Source organism: Natator depressus, chromosome 23 (assembly GCF_965152275.1).
Source record: "Natator depressus isolate rNatDep1 chromosome 23, rNatDep2.hap1, whole genome shotgun sequence".
Classification (NCBI taxonomy): Eukaryota; Metazoa; Chordata; order Testudines; family Cheloniidae; genus Natator; species Natator depressus.
In genome coordinates, this window is record NC_134256.1 from 11,377,406 (window position 1) to 11,398,901 (window position 21,496).

A 21,496-nucleotide genomic window follows, 5' to 3' on the forward strand; every position below is an offset into this window, starting at 1 on the left:
GAGCCTGCACCCTGAGTCCCCTCCCACACCCCAACCCCCTACCCCAAGCCAGAACTCCTCCTGCACCCTAACTCCCTCCAAGATCCCGCATGTCCACCCAAAACCAGGGGCCTCACCTCCTCCTGAACTTCAACCACCTGCCCTAGCACCAAGACCGGTCCCACACCCTGAGCCCCTCATTTCTGGCCCCACCCCGGAGCCTAGGGGAAGTCCAAGCCTCCACTCCCACCCCAACCTGCAGGGCTGTGTGTGGCCCCCAACTGATTTTTTCTGGTGGTCAATGGCCCCTGATAGAAAAAAGGTTCCCCACCCCTGCTGAATAGGCTCCTTCTTTCCCCAAAGGTTCCTCAGGACCTAATTAACCTAAATCCTTCCTTCCAACACCATCATCTTATCTACACATTGAGACCCTGCAGTTCTGCCTCTCTAATTGGCTCCGGATGTGGAAATGGAAGCATGCCAGAGATTCATTTGATCGTATCAATGAAGCAACATGACAGCTCTTCATGGTAGTTGATGCTTGGGTCTGGTGCCTGGACTACGCATTCTGGGTTGATTAGACAAGTCGCTAGGCAGACTATATCTCCCAGCCCTACCCCTGCTGCCTTCACTGAAGGGGAGCTGAAGGGTTATTTCACCTGTTTTGCTGCAGAGGCCTAGTTCTGTGAGTGTTATTTGTGCTTCTGGTGGAGGGATTCAGAAAGTTTTTTGCTCCAGTGATGTTCTAACTTTCTGCCTGTGCACTTCATCTGCTGAAGTTCATCTGTGAAGCATTGTGGTTGCCCCAGTTGGTGTGGGGGAGTGGGCAGCTTGGGACCAAGGCATCTGATAGTAGACATCAGGTGATTGTATTAAGTCATCAGCACCTTGGCTTTGTAATTGTGGAGCTTGGTCTCTTAGAGTAAGTTGAAAAGCTAGAAAGTTCAGGAGTCTTCAGGGATGGCCAGCTTTGATTGCTACTGAGGTGGGAAGGATGGAAGGCTTTGACCTCTGCCTGGATGAGGATGTGATCAGATCAGAAGTGTGATACATTTACAAAAACTCAAATTTCCAGTCCTAGACTGAAGATATAATTGAATGTATGTCTGCAGGTATGGGGTCGGTCCAGAGACTGTCTGGGAGAGTCCCATGTGGTCAATGAGATCAAGTACTATGGTACCATCTGTATTGTGTAAATGAAGGTAGATGTGTCCATGGACAAGAAACATGGGGAAGTCCAGTGTCGTACTGGGGAGCAGTTCTGTGAGTTCCTCTCGGCTTGATAGTGTTTGCATCTGGAGGGCTCTACCCAACTACGAGTATCTCAACCTGTGCCCTGCAGATCACATACAGGTAGTCGCATGTTTGTTACACCACATGCCACTGGCAGTGCCGTATAGCAGACATGTAGCTACACATGGCAGTGAAAAGCTGAGCACATCCACAGTGAAAGGCTCCAGCATGGCTTGGGCAAGTAAAGAGCTGTGTAGTGTATGTACTTGGGTATATACCGGCATCTTTCATTTGTGTCTTTACTTCACTTGCCTAAACCATACCTCACTATCTAGGCTGTTATTTATAACTATCCTAGGGGGACTATGTTTGTATGTACACTATATGCTGTAGTAGGAAGAGGGCCTCAAACATAAGCTCATGTATCAGAGGCCTGGTATGAGGCCCGAGGCCTGAAATAAAGTAGTGGTCAAAGCTTTGCTGATATAAAGCGAAGTCAGATTGTGAGATAGAGGCCTGGCCTCACAGAATCTGGCAAGAACAGGGTTGATATTACAGAAACACACATTCCTAAGTAGTGCTAGGCACAAGAATATACATGCAAACACATTCCAGAAGGGTGGTACCAGAACATCCTGATACCAACACAATCCCCAAAGATAACAGGAACATGCTGACCCATCTTAAAGATAAGGTCAGGATGACAGCATGATGGATGGAGATGTTTTGATCAAACCAACATGTACAAGGTAATGGGTGGCACATAGATGCGTCAGAGGGTGGCACCTAGATTCGTCAGAGGGGCAATACATAACTTCTATGTATTGGGGTATAAGAGGTATCACAGAGGGGGTCGTCAGGGTCTGGCCGAGGGGATAGTGGAAAGTCCTGCCACTAGCTGAGCCGGACCATTGTCATGAGCATACATGTGTTAGTGTACCTGTAACCATTGAGCCAGGGCATTAGTGCCGTGCTTCCTCAGCAATAAACCTGACCAAGTTCCTTCGCTGAAAACTGAGTCTGTGGATTTATAGGACAGTTCAATCAAAGCCTGCTGTCTCTGCAATCTGAGCAGAGCTGGGGCAGCATACAGAGTGAACCAACACACATGCCGTTGAACATCTATCAACACATGTTCTGGAAAGAAGGATGTGGTGTAGAGTCATTCATAGGTGGACCATCCTCTGTATCAGAAGGGGAACAGGATGGCTACCCACCTCCTCGGAACTGTAATTACCTGTGAAGTGTGAAAATGTCTTTAAAGGCTACTGGCCAATGCTGGCAGTAGCTGAGCTCCTGTGTTCCCTGCTGACAGGGAGAGGGACATACACAAATAGATTTATTCTGCTGAATATAGCCCCAGATAGTTATAGTTATTAGTGAGACATCAGTCTGAAATTTAGGATCAAGCTTGGTGTTATTGTGTTTCCAAAATCAATTATATGAAACAGGGCTCTGTTTTCCTCTGTAAAATCTTCATATTCTGTGTCAGAAACATTATGTTCTTAAAATATTACACAGATTACAGATATTGGTAATTGCCAAGAGGTTGAACACTAATTTTATGGAAAAAATACACCACAAACAATACACAGAATGGGTGCTGGAACTAAAGGTGTCACACCCCCCTGTCTTGAAGTGGTTTCCATTATATACAGGGTTTACAGTTTGGTTCAATGGCTCTCAGCACCCCCACTATAAAAATTGTTCCAGCACCCCTGAACACAGCTAATCTTTTATTTTCCAAGGAAACATCAGAGAAAATTGTTATGGGTTTGATATAAACCAATCACGAGATGTTAAATAACTAGGCTCAATCAACTTTTATTAATCAAAAATTATTAATCAAAATTAGCGCAACACGATACAGAAAGGAAAAGTCAATTCATTGCCAACCCATACTGAAGATAGCTGTTCAAACTTTCTCAAGATGAGGTGCATCTGCCACCTGTATTTATACCCTGACTCAAAGATTGGTTATACAATTTAGCAGAGAAACATTAGTATAGGATATTATTTTCTTACTCTTAGCTGCTAATACACCTAATCCAGATAAACTGGTAGTTAGCAATGAAAAAAAAAATTACTTTAATCAATAGCTCTGTTTGTGAGATGCCAGTACAGATCCATTCCTTATATGAGGATCCACCCCTGCAGCAGTAGCAATATTTGTAACTATAATTTCATAGGGAATGTCATTCCAGATTACCTTTCTTCTGGCTGCAAAATATTCTGTTACTTTGGCTCCGTTTGGTCAACAGTGCCATAAAGAACCATAGGACTTTGGCTGAGTTTGGTCAAAAAAACGGATCATCACTGCATTTTAAATTCATTCCTCTTCTTTAATTGAACAAACTCTCATTGTTGTTCCTTTGTGGGAATTTTTAAAGAAAGGATAAACGTCTTCTGAGAATGAACAAGTGTTAAATGTGAACAACACAGACATGTCAGTTACATTGAAAAAAGTCACCCACCCATCTTGGTAACTAAGGTAAACCCCAATTTTCTTGGGTCTTTTCTGCACCAGGACCTGGGTCCATGGATCTGTTTTTGCCCAATAATCTCTCCCACTCACACCCAGAGCCCAGAATCCCTCTTTAGGGGATAAGGAAAGTTTTCCTTTTCTCTGTATTGATTTTCTGGCCACTCCCAGGTCCCAGGCACTGCTCTGATCAACATCCACCTCCCAGTAGTGCTTTCCAGAGGAGAATCCTTTGAAGCCCAACACACAGACAGTCGAATCAAACCTCTCTGGCTTTTGTGGAGCTTTCTGAGGTTGGGCTTCATGTTTAAAACTCTTCTGCTCCCCGGCAATGGAAAGGTTGGGGTGAGCTGTTGCGGCATCAAGAATGATGTCATCTGCAAAGACAGATTGGGTTTTCAAAAGCACTTATCTAATGTCTGTCTAAGCTGGGATAAGGGAAGTTTAGTGGGTGGGCCCCATCCTGCACTCCCTTCTCAGGTGGGAGTTTTGCCTGACTGAAGCCTGTTACAATGGTTTTGTTGTATTGAAATTCATCAGATATATGAGAGTTGTGTGAGGTTCACACAAAAATGAAAGTGATTCTGAATTATTTGTGTGGCATTCACAAGGGGGAGATAGTCAAACACGTCCAACATTTAGGTGACACTGGCATTCACAAAACCCTTACTCAGCTGCTGCCTAACCCTGCAGGCACATAAGTTCTCTAGGCACCTCGGTTTCCACCATTAAAGTGCCACCTGAGTCCTGACATTGCCCAGCAGCTTGCCACCTAACTCATGCCCAAACTCCAGCAGGATACACAAACTATGTGCTCCCCTGTCTACATGCCTTTGGGGCCTGATCTAATAAATATGCTCATATGAGGAGGTGCTACCCTTAAATTTGGAAAGTTTAACCCTTGCTTAAGAACCCTGCTAAACTTCGGCCTTGAAAAAGCCATTAATCTCCAAACAGACAATTGAATTGTAGAGAAGAAAATTATTGCATCTATTATGTTGGATCACTGTGATTCTCTATTGTCTTCATTATTCTACTATAAATGTTATAATGGGTTATCTTAGTAATGAAAACAATGTTTTGTGTAGAGGCTAAAGGTGGGGATTTAGAATCAGGACTCTTGGGTTCTATTCCTTCTTTGACACTGACTTGTTGAGTGAACATGTTAAAATAACTTAAGTATTCTCTGTAAACTGTGTATAATGTTAACCTCATTGAGATCCAACTAGACTAATATTTGCCCAGAGCTTTGAGATGATTAGAGGAAAATTACAATAAAATACAAATTACTAGCACCACTGTCATATCCATATCTGCCATAAATCACCATGAATACAGCTGTGTCTTTCAACATCCCCTTAATGATTATCACTCAGTATCATATTCATTTTTTTAACCATCACCATCAATCTGAAATCAAAACCCCCACTACCAGAGCTAACTTTCCATCACTGTCTTCATCATTATCAATTACCACCAAGAGCCCACACATTTTACTCCTTGCCAAAACTACCCACTTTTATAACCTCATCATCATTACTGTGATTACTATGATCACTGCGATCACTGTCACTGCTACCATAACCTCTGTGCTTTTACCGTGCTCCAAATCCTGAGGCCCTTACCATGTCTTCAGTCCTTACTCAGATAAAACTCTCATTTAGGGCTGATTCTGATCTCACACCTGTGTAAATTAGGAGTGACTCCACATAAATCCATGAAGTTACACTGATGTAAAACTGGTATGAAGTAAGAATCAGGTTCTGGTATAAATGCAAGTTTTGCCAAGTAAAGGCTATGTAAAAAACTTAGCACTGCTCTTAGGATTTCTTCTCAGGAAAAAAAGTATGTTATAGTATTTTTGGGATATGTAACGGTTAAAGCAGAAAACTGGGAAACTGCTGGTGAACAGAGAAGGCATTAGGGAGTAAAGGCACGGGCAAGAACCGCTTCTGCGCTTGATAGATAAAGTGCAGGCATCGTTCTGTGTTGGATAGATTTAGGGCTACCCCTCTCCCCTCCTTTCTCCTTGTTAAGGGTTTGATAAGGTGGCAGCTGCCTAAGGAATGTGGGGATCAAAATAATATCTTCTTGCATAAAGTAGTGTTATCTCCCTCTCCCTTTCTTTCCCAGCTGCACAAGCAAATTTGGGGTCATGGCCCTTTCTCCCTTCCCTGCAAACTGCTGATCCAAGGAGTTCATGACTGCAATTATAGCAAATAAGTGTATCTTCAAAGTAAAACTTATCAGTAGAATCTGCTAATGAGGTAAATAGTAATCAGGGGCGGGGATAATTATATTCGGTAGAGGGTTATTAATATTCATTGTGTGGGCGTTTACATTACTCCATAAGGGTTTTGGGGATGTTGTAATAAATGTAGGAATTTACATACTAATGTAGATAAAAAGAGTATGATTTAACTAATCCAGTCGCTTACTGGACAATTGAGTCCAGGGGAACAAGTACCACAGTAAAGAAGCCCTTCTACTCAATTCCGTCTCTGGGTCAGCCTGTCCTTCTTCCAACATCTGGTGTCACAAACGGGATCCCAGGGGAGAGTCGTGCCTGATCGCCATGTCTCGCCATGGATTCAATGAGTAAGTTGAATGGGCCCTTTACTGCAACCCCAGTTAAGGAGTTTATTAATAAACTGATGGGGAAATGGGGGGTCCTTATGTGGCCCGCCCCAGGGGACTGTCAGGATTGGCTAGCCATCCAGGGGTGGATGGAAGCTTCCCTAGCATCCAAATGCTCCCAGGATAAGAAAAAGGCTGTTTTGTTGCAGGCTCTGTGTGAGGGTCTGTCAGGTTTATGGGAGGAGGTTAAGGATCTTAAAAGCAAAGTGGAGACTCTACAGCAGATTGCTGAAGAGCAGCGCATGGTAAATCATCACAGTGTGCTCGCAGTCAGAATGGCTGAGAATTGTATGGATGATCTTAATCATCTTAAGTCTGAGAACCTGGCCCGGAAGGGACAAGTAGATGCCTTAAAGCAGAATTCTTGTTCCCTGGACCCTATTTACCCATCCTCCACCTCTCCTGCCCCTCCTGCACCCTCCACCCCTCCCACCTATGAAGACCCCAATTCCTCAATGAAATCCATCTACCCTGTCAAGATACGAACTATGGTCTGGATGGAAAAGGAGGACCAGGCTGCAAAAGACGAGGTGACAGAACTCCTGCGCCGGTCCAAAATTCAGGTACCGCCCCAGGCTCTAAATGCTTGGGACAGTGGCCCCACTATCCGGCAAGAAGGTGACAGGGAAAGCCTATACCAAGAAATGGGCCCCCCACCCACTGAATGGAATGCTTTCCTGCAATAGCTAGAGTGAGTAGAAAGCCGGTTGTACCGGTATTCTGGTAGTGATTTGATTTTAGCCTGGGAGATGCTGTTGGGCCCCTTTGCAGCAGCTGTAGGCCTCCAGGACAAGGATTGTTGAACGATTGTCCTAGACATGGCCCAGATTCTTTTTGAGGTGTATTCCCTAACAGCGGGCTTGGTTAAGTTAGACACTATACCAGGGGAACACCCGCACGCTGCCATCTCCCGCATCCAAGTCTGGATTAGGGTATTTGGTGACCTCGAAGATGAATGGTTATTACTCCCTGGGGCCAGTCGGGGAGCAGCCCTTCTCGATGCTTGGCTTCAGTGCCTGAGCCCCCCACTCCGTGATTAGCTGGAGTTGCAGGCAGGACCCTTCTGGGTGGCCAACCCGCCTGCATTAGTGGACAGGGCCTCCGCGTACGTGTGGCAGAATATGGCCCGAGAAACCCCTACATCTCAAAATGGACCCATGAGGTAGGGATACCTCTGCCCAGATCTGGTGCTTGGAGGAGCACCTTGATGCCCTCCTCAGGGACCATGGGCCAAAGGTCCTAGCCCGGTCCACCAACTTCCTCGGGCTCTAAGCCCAGCCCTGTAGCAAGGAAAGGAGACTGTCCCTGCCCCGGTTGCCAAGCCAGTAATTTCGCCCGGAGGGAGACATGCTTTAAATGCGGGCATGCACGGGCCCCTGTGGTGGTGGTCATTGACGAGGGGAGCCCTCAGGCTGGTCTGTGGAGCTGGTCTCTCTCTGTGGAACAGTTGGCTGCCCAGTAATCTGGGGGCTGCTGAATGGTGGGCCCGAAGGGACATACCTTTTGGATTCCGGATCAAGCTTAAATCTGGAACATGGTCCTGCCTGGGAACGAGGCTGGCAAATATTGTTTGGAGGTGCCACGGGAGGCCAAAATTGGGGAATTGAACAGGACGAGATATTCTGGCCCTCTGAGGGAGGGCCTTTTGACTCCCGCTCCTTGCGTGGTTGGCCCCAATGTCCATCTCAATATCATAGGGGAACAAGTACCGCAATAAAGAAGCCCATCTACTCAAATCCGCCTCTGGGTCAGCCTGTTCTTCTTCCAACAGGTATGTTTCTAGTTTGGTTACTGTATTAACACAATGATTTATTAATACTGGAAGAAATGTGTTTTGTTACCTGCTTTATTGCGAGCCTTTCTCCATTCTGAAATCAGAGTGAGAAATAACAGACATTGAATTAAAAGAGGCCCACACAAAGGATTTTTCTTGCATCTGTCAGTAGAATATTACGGATGGAGGGAGCAGTCAGGGGCGATTTATTGACTAGCACAAAGGAGTATAGATATTAAAAAGAAACAAAAAAAAAGTCCCAAGAATTCACACACAGACAGACAGACGTAGTACATCATACTTACATGTGGGTTTTTCTGCACTGTTATGATTAGACACTTGACCAGGTGTCTGCCTAAGAACTGCTTTGTCTTGCACCTCAAGCCAATGCCTCATCTCAGCATGTAACCAGCTCTTTTTTCGGGTGTGGTATGTTTTCAACTTTTTCTTTCATAAACTGAACTCTCCCACCCCCCCAAAAAAACAACAACAACATTTTTTTCCACACATACACACTCTGTTTCACATCACTAGCATCTTAGGTAGCAATAATTCTGACTTCACTATTATTTACTTTAGTAGTGTGGAAGTAGAAGTACACCCCAAATGAGACAGGACCTAGGGCCCAGAGCCAAAAAGAGATGAAGGTGTTGTACTGCTCAGCATGCCCACATCTTACTTTTAGGCATCTAGTCACACAAGTGAATTTACAAAGCCTGAGTTAGGTGCCTGGGCTCCCTAGTCACATCATGGGGACAGAGAGGTGCCTAACAATGGAATCCACAAAAGTCAGCACATTCAGGGGGAGCCACTGAATTTAGCCAATCAGCAATGCTAAACCCTGCCCCTTCAGGGAGTTTGGGGCCTAAATCTGGGCTGGAGGGAGTTCCTACCTCTTCTTGGGATTCACAAGCATGAACCATCTCCTTGAATCAGGTGCCTAAGCCATATCTTGCAAGTAAGGCAGCAATATGTGCTTAATTGCACACAAAATGCCTGGGGAAGAGGAGTACCTCCCTTTTCACCTTTAGCCCAGTTGTTACAGCACTCACCCAGCATGTGGGAGAATCAGATCTCACCCTCTCCATGTGGTGGAGGAGAGATCACGTCCACGGGGGCTGGTTCGCCCATTGGCTCCAGGCCTGGACTCGGGGGCGACCCCTTGACCTTCTTGTCGGGGCACACTGGCATTTGCTGGAGCGCAGGTTTGAGTTGTGTTGGGTCATTATAATGAGGATGTACCAGAACCCAGCGGCAGTTTTTGGGAGGGGTCCCACGAGGTCCATTGCGACCTGCTTGAAGGGGACCTCCATCACCGGCAAGAGGATCAGGGGAGCCTTGAGTACCCACTGCAGGGCCACTATCTGGCACTCTGGGCATGAGTTGCAGTAGTTTCTGACCTTGTGATGCACTATGGGTCAAAATAATCATGTCAGGACTCATGACAGGGTCTTCTCATGCCCCAGGTGACCTATGGCAAGCATATCATGGGCTAGTTTAAACACAGCCAAGCAATTACACCTGGGCACTACCTGCTGCATCTGAGGCTCTTTGGTTCAGGAGTCCCGGCCTACACGTTAGAGGTGGTCATTGGTCAACTCAAAGTGGAGCCACTGGTTCACTCGTTGGGGGTCTATTACCTCTCCATTGAGCTCAGCCAGGTGTTCGTATGCCCGGATGAGTGTGGAGTCCTCCCTTTGATCTTAGCTAAAATTGACAGTCAAGCTGGGGCTCTCCTCATGCATCGGTGGGGGGTCCAGAGTCTTTCCACCCCTGGTAATTGGTGTCAGAGTTCTCCTCTGAGCCACATCTGGCCTCGAGAGTGTCCCTATCCAAGGCCATTGGGACCAGGGGGTTCCCCAGGTTTGCAGCATGCAAGACTTCAGAAAATCCAGGCCAGTCTCATCCCAGGATTACGTGGTAGGCAAGTCTAGGTGCCAGTCCCACCACCATTGGTCGGGTTACGCCACTCACGGTCAGCAGAACCCATGTACTGGGATAGGATTTCATGTCCCTGTGGACATGTTGTAGGCGGATCACTCCGAGGTTGGGGAGTCTGCTGGGGGTGGGGGGGTGGGAGGTGGGGTTGGTGGACCAGCATCTGCCCGCAGCCCAAGTCAATAAGGGCAAGGGTCGGGTGTTCACTGACCTCCGTCGGGATCGTAATCTTGGTGGCTTGTTGCTTGCAGGCATAGGTCTCCCTGGTGCAGACTTGGCCAAAGCTGCAATCCATCTCAGGACAGTCCCATTGCAGGTGTGAAAAACAGGACCCCACTTTTGGGTGCCCTGGACGGGTCATGGCTCCAGCCAGGTAGCTGGGTGGACTTAGGGGCAACCCCTTGATCTTGTGCAGGTTTGGGTTGTGTCAGGGCATTGGCCATTCCAGGAATCATGTCCACGGGGACTGGTTTGCCCATTGGCTCTGGGCCTGACCTTTTTCTAGGGGCATGGGTGGTCCAGTCCTGGGGGCTGGGCTGAGGCTGCCAGCCTGATTGGGGCCTTCTCAGCCAAAAAGTCCTCTATGAATGTGGCGGCTGCACTTAGCATTGTTGGCCAATGTCTGAAGACCCAGGCACCCCCTCAGGGTGGAAAGATGTGCACAAACTGCTCAAGTGTGAGTTGTTCAGCAACATTGTTCATGGACCTCCGCTCAGGCTGCAACCACTGCCAGCAGGTGTCCTTCAGCTCCTGCACCACAACCCAGGGCTGAGTGCCTGACTGGTAGACCTTCCCATGGAACCATTGTTGGAAGGTTTCGGGTCTGATATCCAGGGTGTCGAAGATGACTGCCTTCACTTGCCCATAGTCTTGGGCTTCGTCATTCAGAAGCCACCGGTAGGCGATTTGGGCCACCCCAGGCAGGTATGGAGCAAGGAGGGTGGCCCACTGTTCTGGTGGCCACCCCACGACTGTTTCAACCAGCTCAAAGGTCATAAGGAAGGATTCTGGGTTGTCTTTGGGCCACATCTTGGTCAGTCGTACTGGTATGGTGGGGCTGGAGGAGCTGGGCTTTCCTGTGGCTTGGGCCCCACTCGGACTGGACATCAGAGCTGCTGGGTGCTGGAGGCACTCTTGCTGCTGTTCACGGTGTTGGTTCCCCAGCTCGCGGAGTAACTGCTGTTTTTCGGCCCCCATCTGATGTACAGATGCCGCTGCTACTGCTACTGGGATGTTTGTTGTTGCTGCTGACTCTTCGCCAGGAAAATGATTAACTTGTCCATATCCATGGTTGCAACAGGGACAGTTTGAGCGACTTGCTCCAGACCCCTTCTCTCAGGTGTGGGGTGGCTGACCGCGTTCTCCAACAAGTGTAGTTGTGTTGCAGTTATCCCTCCCCTTCTGGGTCAGAGGGAGGCCACATCACCTCACTACATCATATGGACCAATGCATAGTCTCAGGGGAATTAGCAGCCCAAGAGTTTGTGTTCCGACCGCCCTAATGGATGAAACCTCAAACAATCTATAGCAGGGTTTTCAAGGCAAAATTTTTGGTAGCCTCATAGTGCAGCCACCAACTCTTGCTGGTGGCCACTCTCACACTTTTTACTAAAATACTTAATTAGCTTTAGGAAAACCAAATAAATAGATGCATATACACATCCAAATCATTGTAATTTATTTATTGCTAGCTAGTAAGTCTTTTGTGAAAGGTGATATTAACAAACATACAAGTATCATAGAATCATAGAATATCAGGGTTGGAAGGGACCTCAGGAGGTCATCTAGTCCAACCCCCTGCTCAAAGCAGGACCAATCCCCGATTAAATCATCCCAGCCAGGACTTTGTCAAGCCTGACCTTAAAAACTTCTAGGGAAGAAGATTCCACCACCTCCCTAGGTAACGCATTCCAGTGTTTCACCACCCTCCTAGTGAAAAAGTTTTTCCTAATATCCAACCTAAACCTCCCCCACTGCAACTTGAGATCATTACTCCTTGTTCTGTCATCAGCTACCACTGATAACAGTCTAGATCCATCCTCTTTGGAACCCCCTTTCAGGTAGTTGAAAGGAGCTTTCAAATCCCCCCTCATTCTTCTCTTCCGCAGACTAAACAATCCCAGTTCCCTCAGCCTCTCCTCATAAGTCATGTGTTCCAATCCCCTAATCATTTTTGTTGCCCTCTGCTGGACTCTTTCCAATTTTTCCACATCCGTCTTGTAGTTTGGGGCCCAAAACTGGACACAGTACTCCAGATGAGGCCTCACCAATGTCGAATAGAGGGGAACGATCACGTCCCTCGATCCGCTGGCAATGCCCCTACTTACACATCCCAAAATGCCATTGACCTTCTTGGCAACAAGGGCACACTGTTGACTCATGTCCAGCTTCTCATCCACTGTAACTCCTAGGTCCTTTTCTGCAGAACTGCTGCCAAGCCATTTGGTCCCTAGTCTGTAGCAGTGCATGGGATTCTTCCGTCCTAAGTGCATCACTTTTCACAACAGACGTATTCAGCCCTGGCATGCCTGGGTACAAATTAAGCCCTGGATGGAGGGTCAGGTGAGGCAGCAGGGACCAAGGCGATGGGGGTGGGGGTGGGAAGCAGAGGGGGACTAGAGCCTGAAGCCCCATGGCCAGAGACCAAAGCCCTGAGGCTGGGGCTGAGGGATGGAGCCCTATACCATGTGGGATGAAGCCTGGGGCTAAAGCCCAAAGCATGAACTCCACTGCCCCAGGAAGATGTGGAACTCACCAGCTGCTTGCTCCTCCAGTATTGTGCCCCAGTTGTCTCCAGGGGGGCAGGACCAAACCCCTGTTGGCAAACTCAGCAACCAACACCAAGGCAGTGCATCCAAGAGCACCAGGGAGGCAGAGGGGCTGCTACTTTGCCCCCCACCAATCACCACCCAAGAGGCTGTGGCCACAAGAAAAGCCCCTGGTGGCTGCATGCGGCCACAGTGGCTGCATTTGAGAAATGCTAGTCTATAGGCTCTGGCCCTCAGGTAAGAGTAAAGCCAAGGACTCTGTAGGCTCTGGTCCTCAAACAGGTGCAGGGTAATTAGATTCAAAACATAGAGAATCCCTCTAGGCAAAACCTTAAGTTACAAAAAAGACACACAGACAGGAATAGTCATTCTATTCAGCACAGCTATTTTCTCAGCCATTTAAAGAAATCATAATCGAACACATCTCTAGCTAGATTACTTACTAAGTTCTAAGACTCCATTCCTGTTCTGTCCCCAGCAAAAGCATCACACAGACAGACACAGACCCTTTGTTTTTCTCCCTCCTCCAAGCTTTTGAAAGTATCTTGTCTCCTCATTGGTCATTTTGGTCAGGTGCCAGTGAGGTTACCTTTAGCTTCTTAACCCTTTACAGGTGAAAGGATTTTTCCTCTGGCCAGGAGGGATTTTAAAGGGGTTTACCCTTCCCTTTATATTTATGACAGGGTTATAGTGGACAAGAAGCTGGATATGAGTCAACAGTGTGCCCTTGTTGCCAAGAAGGCCAATGGCATTTTGGGATGTATAAGTAGGGGCATTGCCAGCAGATCGAGGGACATGATAGTTCCCCTCTATTCGACATTGGTGAGGCCTCATCTGAAGTACTGTGTCCAGTTTTGGGCCCCACACTACAAGAAGGATGTGGAAAAATTGGAAAGAGTCCAGCAGAGGGCAACAAAAATGATTAGGGGACTGGAACACATGATTTATGAGGAGAGGCTGAGAGAACTGGGATTGTTTAATCTACAGAAGAGAAGAATGAGGGGGGGTTTGATAGCTGCTTTCAAGTACCTGAAAGGGGGTTCCAAAGAGGATGGACCTAGACTGTTCTCAGTGGTAGCAGATGACAGAACAAGGAGTAATGGTCTCAAGTTGCAGTGGGGGAGGTTTAGGTTGGATATTAGGAAAAACTTTTTCACTAGGAGGGTGGTGAAACACTGGAATGGGTTACCTATGGAGGTGGTAGAATTTCCTTCCTTAGAGATTTTTAAGGTCAGGCTTGACCAAGCCCTGGCTGGGATGATTTAGTTGGGGATTAGGTCCTGCTTTGAGCAGGGGGTTGGACTAGATGACCTCCTGAGGTCCCTTCCAACCCTGATATTCTATGATTCTATAATGGCTGCATCACTCCTGTGGAGTCAATGGAAGCTGTTGCAACTAGAATAGCCCTCAGTGGGGGGCACTGGATTGGCCCAGCATACAGCAAACCAAGGACTGGGGAAATACAAAGCTAAGCATCATATCCTCTCATTTGTACTTCATATTTGGAGTTGAGTCTCATACTACTTTACTATAGCCAAAAAGCAGGTGCATAAAGTGGGGTTTTCCCTGATCCCTAGAGGACTTAATGCTCCTTAATACTCTGTCACATAGCAGGCCCTGCTAATATCTTGTTTTATCATAGAATAATTGAATCATAGGAATTTAGGGCTGGAATGGACCTCAAGAGGTCAATTAGTCCAGCTTCCTGTGCTCAGGCAGGACCAGGTACACCAAGACCATCCCTGACAGATGTTTTTCCAACTTGTTCTTAAAAATATCCAGTGCTGGGAATTCCACAACCTTCCTTGGAAGCCTATTCCAGAACATAATTACCCTTACAGTTAGAAAGTTTTTCCTAATATCTAACATAAATCTCCCTGGCTGCACATTAAGCAGGGGCAGGCGGCCAGAGGCAGTCCTGGCAGCTCCCCTGTGGACACAGGGTCTCCAGGAGCAGGGAGTCCTTTGGCTCGGCAGCAAAGTCAGCAGCCTAAAGCGACCAGGACGCATCTGTCTCCATTGCTGTCTAGGCCCCAACTGCACTGGAGGCTCTGTGTCTTATACTTCCCATCATGCATGTCCACTTCCTGTAGGAGGGTTGAGGCTAATCTAGGGCCGCCCACCTGCACACAGAAAGTGGATGCTCTAATCCTATCTTAGAGGGAGGCAACATTGTAGGACTATATTCGTCCATACAATCAACAATAAAATTAACAGAAAGGGAGTCATGGCATCATTTAAGGACTATAGTCGATGATGATACTGAAAATCAGGCTTTCAATTTTTGAGAGAATATAAATATAAATAGTCTAGGTAAATGAACCAAATTCCTGTGAGCGCAAGCCATCAACTGCTCTTCTTTGGGGATGATAATACATTTGAAGGGAGAGGAAATCACTTTGGATTGATGAAAGCCAATGCAATGAAGAAATATCCATTTTCATTTAAGAATATTCTTCCGGAGGAGAGTAGCAGTTGAGTAATCAAAAAGAACTTACCATTCTCCTTCTGGAGTTGTTCTGCAAAAAAAGAGTGTGATTTCAATGTCAAATTGGGTGAACAGGTATTACCTTACCTCAACGAAGAAGTTGTCACTGCAGACCCACACAATCATCAGCTCCCAGTTTTCTCATTCACAGTATTTCTTACACACCTGATTGATCACTCAGAATCGGTAACAACTGTCAATACTGTACTCCATAACTCCATGAAACTAAGGCCTGTGTTCTTCCAAAAGTGGAGAACCAGCCTTCAACTCACAAAATCCTCTTTCCAAATGTCCTTCCCCACTCACACATCACCACAGATACATTATTAACAATGCCTTGAACCCTCAGTTGGTTCAGGGAACTATGGTGATACACACTATCAACAAACAATTTGCACTCAATCTGATTAACAATATGCTCAAAAATCAAAAGAAAGCTACCTTTCTCCCAAACTAGTTTGTCTGAAAATAATAAATAATAATAATAAAAACATATTATAAATAATAATAATAAAAACATAATTGAAAGTAATACACGTCAGTTTTGGGGTCAGGGCCAAGTCCATCAAAATAGCTCGGAACCGAATGTCCCACTCCTTCTTGGCCCGAGGTTTGAAGGATCTGCAAATCTTCCAATGGTCGCTGAGATGGGTTTTCCCCAGACAGCATAAACAGTCAGCATGCAGATCACTCACGGGCATAGGCCATTTGCAAGTGATGCATGACTTAAAGCCCGGATCACGGGGCATGCCCCGAACCGGGAGCACTTTAAAATTACTTTTAACTACAGGCACTACTAACTATGAACTAACAGAGTCCAAGAGGGAAATCTACAGCTCAGCTGGAGCAGAGCAGTTCCGAAGCACCTTCACTGGAGGTAAGAAGGAATTGAGGGTGGGAGGAATGTGCAGTGCCCCTTATACTGTGCCATGGTGGTGCCTCTCCAGGGGTCGGTAGGGGCACTCCCGTATGGGTACTGCTAAGGGAAAAACTTCTGGCACCAGTGCAAGTGGTGAGCATGCACACCTATTGTGGAATGCACATGAGCAATCACTTGAAGAAGAACTAAGTCCTGTGCTCTCCCAAAAATGGAGAACCAGCCTTCAACTCACCAAATCCTCTTTCCAAATGCCCTTTCCCACTCACACATCACCACAGATACATTATTAACAATGCCTTGAATCCTCAGTCAGTTCAAGCAACTATAGTGATACACACTATCTACAAACAATTTGCACTCAATCTTTCTTGAATTCACAGTTCTTGTCCCCCAAAACATCTCACCCAAATATTACCCAGCCAGACATCCTCCAAGCAACAGACGGAAATGGGAATTAACCTTTTTCTTTCTGGAGTCTTCCTGAAAAACAAAAACAAAAAGAAAACCATGTGCTTAACTCTGTACTTCTAGTTTTGTCTCCATACCAGACAGAAATAATATAATACCAGAACCAAGCCGAAGTTTGGTAATTTATAAAATACTGTAAGTACAGAAATAGTAAAATGCATGAATCAAAGCCAATGGTACTTGGATACGAATGCAGTTCTTGGACTCCAATGCCAGAAGAGACCACTGAGATTATATAAGATGAACCCTGATATAAAACAGGCCACAGAATTTCCCCAAAATAATTCCTAGAGAACCTTGGTAAATTTCTCCAACAGTTAATTACTCTCACAATTAAAAATTGACTCCTAATTTCCAGTCTGAATTTGTCTAGCTTCAGTTTATAGCCACTGGATTATATTATACCTTATTGTACTAGACTGAAGAGCTCATTAGCAGAGAAAGTTATGATATGATCCAATGGACATTGAAATTAAACAAATTCAGACTGGATTGGGAATTTTTTCAATGAAATGTTTTTAGTTGAAAAATGCTGATTCATCAAAACAGAAACTGTTTGAGAAATAGTATTCTGTTCACTGAAATGGTGAATCAAAACACTTTTCATAAAAGAAGGGTTGAGATTTTAAAAACATCCCATTTCAACATTTTTGTAAATGAAAGTTTTGAATTTTCAAGTCAAGAGATTTTTTTTGTTTAGTAACTTCAGTAAATTTACACTAAAATGGTTTTGGAAAAAAAGAAAAAACGTCAAAATCTATTTTTTTCTTCAAAATTATCAAAACAGGTTTCAATTATCCTAAACTGTACTGGGTGGGGTGGGGGGCTTTCAATTTGTAAAACTTTTCAAGATTTCAACTGTTCATCCTGATTCAGGATGGGAAAATGTTTTGAAATGTTGAAAATTCTAGTGGAATTAGAGAGGAAAATCAATCCACACCCAGCCATACTACTAATAGAATAAAATAGAATACTTTAACAAAGAGCAGTTTGGCATATAATAAAGTTTGAGAATATTTGTCCGAGCTCTTGTAAGGTGAGGTTGGAGAATGTCAGGTGGAAAGGTAAAGAACGACCCTTCTAACAAAGCCCACCATCAACTTTTCATCTTGTGTTAGAAATACGAGTATACGGTTTTACACATTTTGATTTTAAGGTCAGGCTTGACAAAGCCCTGGCTGGGATGATTTAGTTGGTGTTGGTCCTGCTTTGAGCAGGGGGTTGGACTAGATGACCTCCTGAGGTCTCTTCTAACCCTGATATTCTATGATTCTAAGAGCACATAAGGAATGTGCTGAGGCCTTCAACCCTTTCATCTCTGTGCCATGCTATGAAGGAGTCAATCCATGTTGGCTCTGCAACTCGTCTCCCCTCTCTTGCTCCACCAAGCCCCATAGGCCAGGAGTGATAATGGAAAGACTTCTTACCAGCAGCCTCCAAAAAACAGGGGGGTGGGAGGAAGTGATTCCTGGCTGCACCCCTCAGGGGTGCACCCTGGCCAGGGTGACAGAGCTTGGAGGGACACCAATACCCTTGAAGCCTGGCAGGAGTGTGTGTTTTTACCTCCCCAGATCTCAAAGGGGGTGGAGAAGAGAAACTGACTTATAAAGCAAAAAATCAGAAAGAGTGATAGATGATCTCTATATTTTGTCAGCAGGACACCCGCGCACACACATTATCTCAAAGGGTGTGCTGTTACTCTCATTATTGATGTCAAGGGCAAATTGCAAATCATATAAGCAATGACACATTGTCAGGGTCTCACTCCTCATATATTCAAAGGCATGTTATGACTGATTTTGGTTGAAATTCATCCCTGGACAGAGAGAAGAACTAGACCTGTGCAGCACAAGGTACACACCTATGCCCTATTTTGAAGGTCTAGTTGGGATTTAAATGGTGAATAACCCATTCCACCGAGGAGATTTTTCACCCAATGAGAGCAGGAATAGGACTGTAGCACTGATCTGTCTATCATAGCAAATTTTAGAAAAATAATATTCTAACAAAAAATCATTCAGTCCTGTGTTTGTTACTGGGACAACTTTGTTTCTATTTGTATCTCTTTTCTATCATGGAACTAAAGTAACATTTACATTTGAAAAGTCAATGCAAAACTTACCCACTGTTATCTGGAGTCCATCTGCAAAGCAAAAAACACTTCTTAATGTAGGCATCATTTTAATTTCTTTTGGGTTAGTGAATATTATGCCTCTCCTCTGAAGATGAGGACTGAGAGGCCAATACGGACTGAGCAAGATTCATGGGTCCTACACATGCTTATCACAAGATGTGATATACCTCATCCAGTGCACTAAATGCCTCAACAACAACTCTGTGGGTAAAACCAGACAATCACCACTTTCTCAAATGAACTCACACAGAAAAATGAAAAAAAAGATAAAAACACCCTACCACCTGTGGGTGCACATTTTTACTAAACAATCACTCCATATCTGACCTCTCAGTCCTAATCCTCAAAGGAACCTGCACAACACCTTCAGAAGATTAGCCTGGGAGCTTAAATTCATAACTTTGCTAGGCACTAAAAGTCCTGATCTCAATAAAGTCACTGGATTTATGGTTTATTACAAGAATATGTAACCTAATAAACCCCTTTTTATCACATGACTGCAGAGGTGTAAACAGGCCATTTCACTTTGAATGGTCTCTTACAGTGTGTGCTAACCACTTATGATAAACAATACCTTGTATTTAGCTGTGTCATAAATATAAAGGGAAGGGTAAACCCCTTTAAAATCCCTCCTGGCCAGAGGAAAAATCCTCTCACCTGTAAAGGGTTAAGAAGCTAAAGGTAACCTCGCTGGCACCTGACCAAAATGACCAATGAGGAGACAAGATACTTTCAAAAGCTGGGAGGAGGGAGAAAAACAAAGGGTCTGTGTCTGTCTGTGTGATGCTTTTGCCGGGGACAGAACAGGAATGGAGTCTTAGAACTTAGTAAGTAATCTAGCTAGAGATGTGTTCGATTATGATTTCTTTAAATGGCTGAGAAAATAGCTGTGCTGAATAGAATGACTATTCCTGTCTGTGTGTCTTTTTTGTAACTTAAGGTTTTGCCTAGAGGGATTCTCTATGTTTTGAATCTAATTACCCTGTAAGGTATTCACCATCCTGATTTTACTTCTATTTACTTCTATTTCTATTAAAAGTCTTCTTGTAAGAAAACTGAATGCTTTTTCATTGTTCTGAGATCCAAGGGTTTGGGTCTGTGGTCACCTATGCAAATTGGTGAGGATTTTTACCAAACCTTCCCCAGGAAGTGGGGTGCAAGGGTTGGGAGGATTTTGGGGGGAAAGACGTTGCCAAACTACATTTTCTCAGGAACCCAGATAAAGTTTGGTGGTGGCAGTGGAAGTCCAAGGGCAAAGGATAAAATAGTTTGTACCTTGGGGAAGTTTTAACCTAAGCTGGTAAAAGTAAGCTTAGGAGGTTTTCATGCAGGTCCCCACATCTGTACCCTAGAGTTCAGAGTGGGGAAGGAATCTTGACAAGCTGTGACACTCTGAATGTTTCCCAGACCTGAGGAAGAGCTTCTGTGTAAGCTTGAAAGCTTGTCTCTCTCCCCAGTAGAGGTTGGTCTAATAAAAGTTATTACCTCACCCACCTTGTCTATTCTTTTTTCTCACTTTTTCTCATTCTTTTTTTTTTTCCTAATTTTTTCTTTTTTCTCATTCTAATGATGCATGGGCCAGACGCATGGTATTGACTAGATTTAGAGGTGGCCTAACTAGGTCCTGATTATGCCACCAGCTGCATCAGGAATCATTCCAGTACCTGCATCGACAGGTCCTCCTGGCCCACAACCCTGTGTATGGTCCTCTAAGAACACTGGGAGTCAGCGTTGGTCCTGAGTCTGCAGTTGGTTCTAGGCAGGTGAGACCTGTGATCCTGCAGAGTACAGCTGACAGCAGTGGAAGTCTGCACGGGTGTGAAGGTTGACAGCAGAGATCCCAATGCACAGATCCTTGTCAGTCACTGACACTGGTAAATTAACTGCAAAGCTAAGCTAGGCCCACAAATGCAGTGAATTCCTCCTAAACAGAATAGCCCAGTCTACACACTCAGTGTGGGATTTTCAAAAGTTAGGAACTCAGCTAAATCTAGACCAGACTTCTCCAGAAAAGACTGTACAATGCTTGTCATGCTGTAGTATCAAATTGCAGCTTTCAGCCCTCAGCCATTTGGGCCTTATGGCTCTACACAAAAAATGTTCACAATTTTCTTATTTTTCCTAATAATTCAGAAAAAAATATTCACTCTCTTCTCAGAAAGATCTGAACAGCTTTTCTTTAAAATCTTCGCAAAAGGGAAAAAAAATCTTTGGGCAAGGACAAAAGAGAGACCCTTCTAAATGAGAACAAGGCTCTTACACAAAGCTCTGAGCATCTGCTAATAGGGCTTTATAACAGAAACCATTTTCAGCCTTCTTCCTATTTGTCATTTCCGGGCCAGCTGTGATGTTAAATAGGGTTACTAAGGAATGAATTATTTCATTCATCAATAACAACAGAAGGTCCATTTTTCTTACCTAATTGAGACCTCATGGTTTGTAGTTCTAAAAAAAGACAGTAACAGGATCAGAAAAGTCTAATGTAGTTAGGAATTTTCCAGTTTCCACAAGCACCCACGCTTCCCGCACCCCTGGGATCTCTGTAATGCCAGCTCCAGTTCCCACTGGAGTGAAAGGAAACAGAAAGATCAGGAAATAATAAGACCTGGTATCCTCAGTCTTATGTCTCTTAAGCGTAAGTGGGCCCTTAAGGTCAATGACTTTTGCCAAATGGGGCCATTCTAGACATTCCATATGCAGGCCCAGATTCTCCTG

At 45.2% G+C, this 21,496-nt stretch overlaps 1 protein-coding gene across 1 annotated transcript in view; it reads right to left on the reverse strand.

Moving 5' to 3' along the window:
* Nucleotides 1-3,161: 3,161 nt before the first annotated feature.
* LOC141976360 (butyrophilin subfamily 3 member A1-like) overlaps nt 3,162-21,496 on the reverse strand; it is an 85,815-nt gene continuing 67,480 nt past the window's right edge. Inside the window, exons 17-22 of the mRNA XM_074937310.1 lie at nt 21,200-21,226; nt 18,770-18,790; nt 16,639-16,659; nt 15,310-15,330; nt 8,173-8,199; nt 3,162-4,071 (exon numbers count right to left, since the gene is read on the reverse strand). Of these exons, the coding sequence (XP_074793411.1) occupies nt 3,542-4,071; nt 8,173-8,199; nt 15,310-15,330; nt 16,639-16,659; nt 18,770-18,790; nt 21,200-21,226 (647 nt within the window). The 3' untranslated portion in view covers nt 3,162-3,541. The remainder of the gene's footprint in view (nt 4,072-8,172; nt 8,200-15,309; nt 15,331-16,638; nt 16,660-18,769; nt 18,791-21,199; nt 21,227-21,496) is intronic.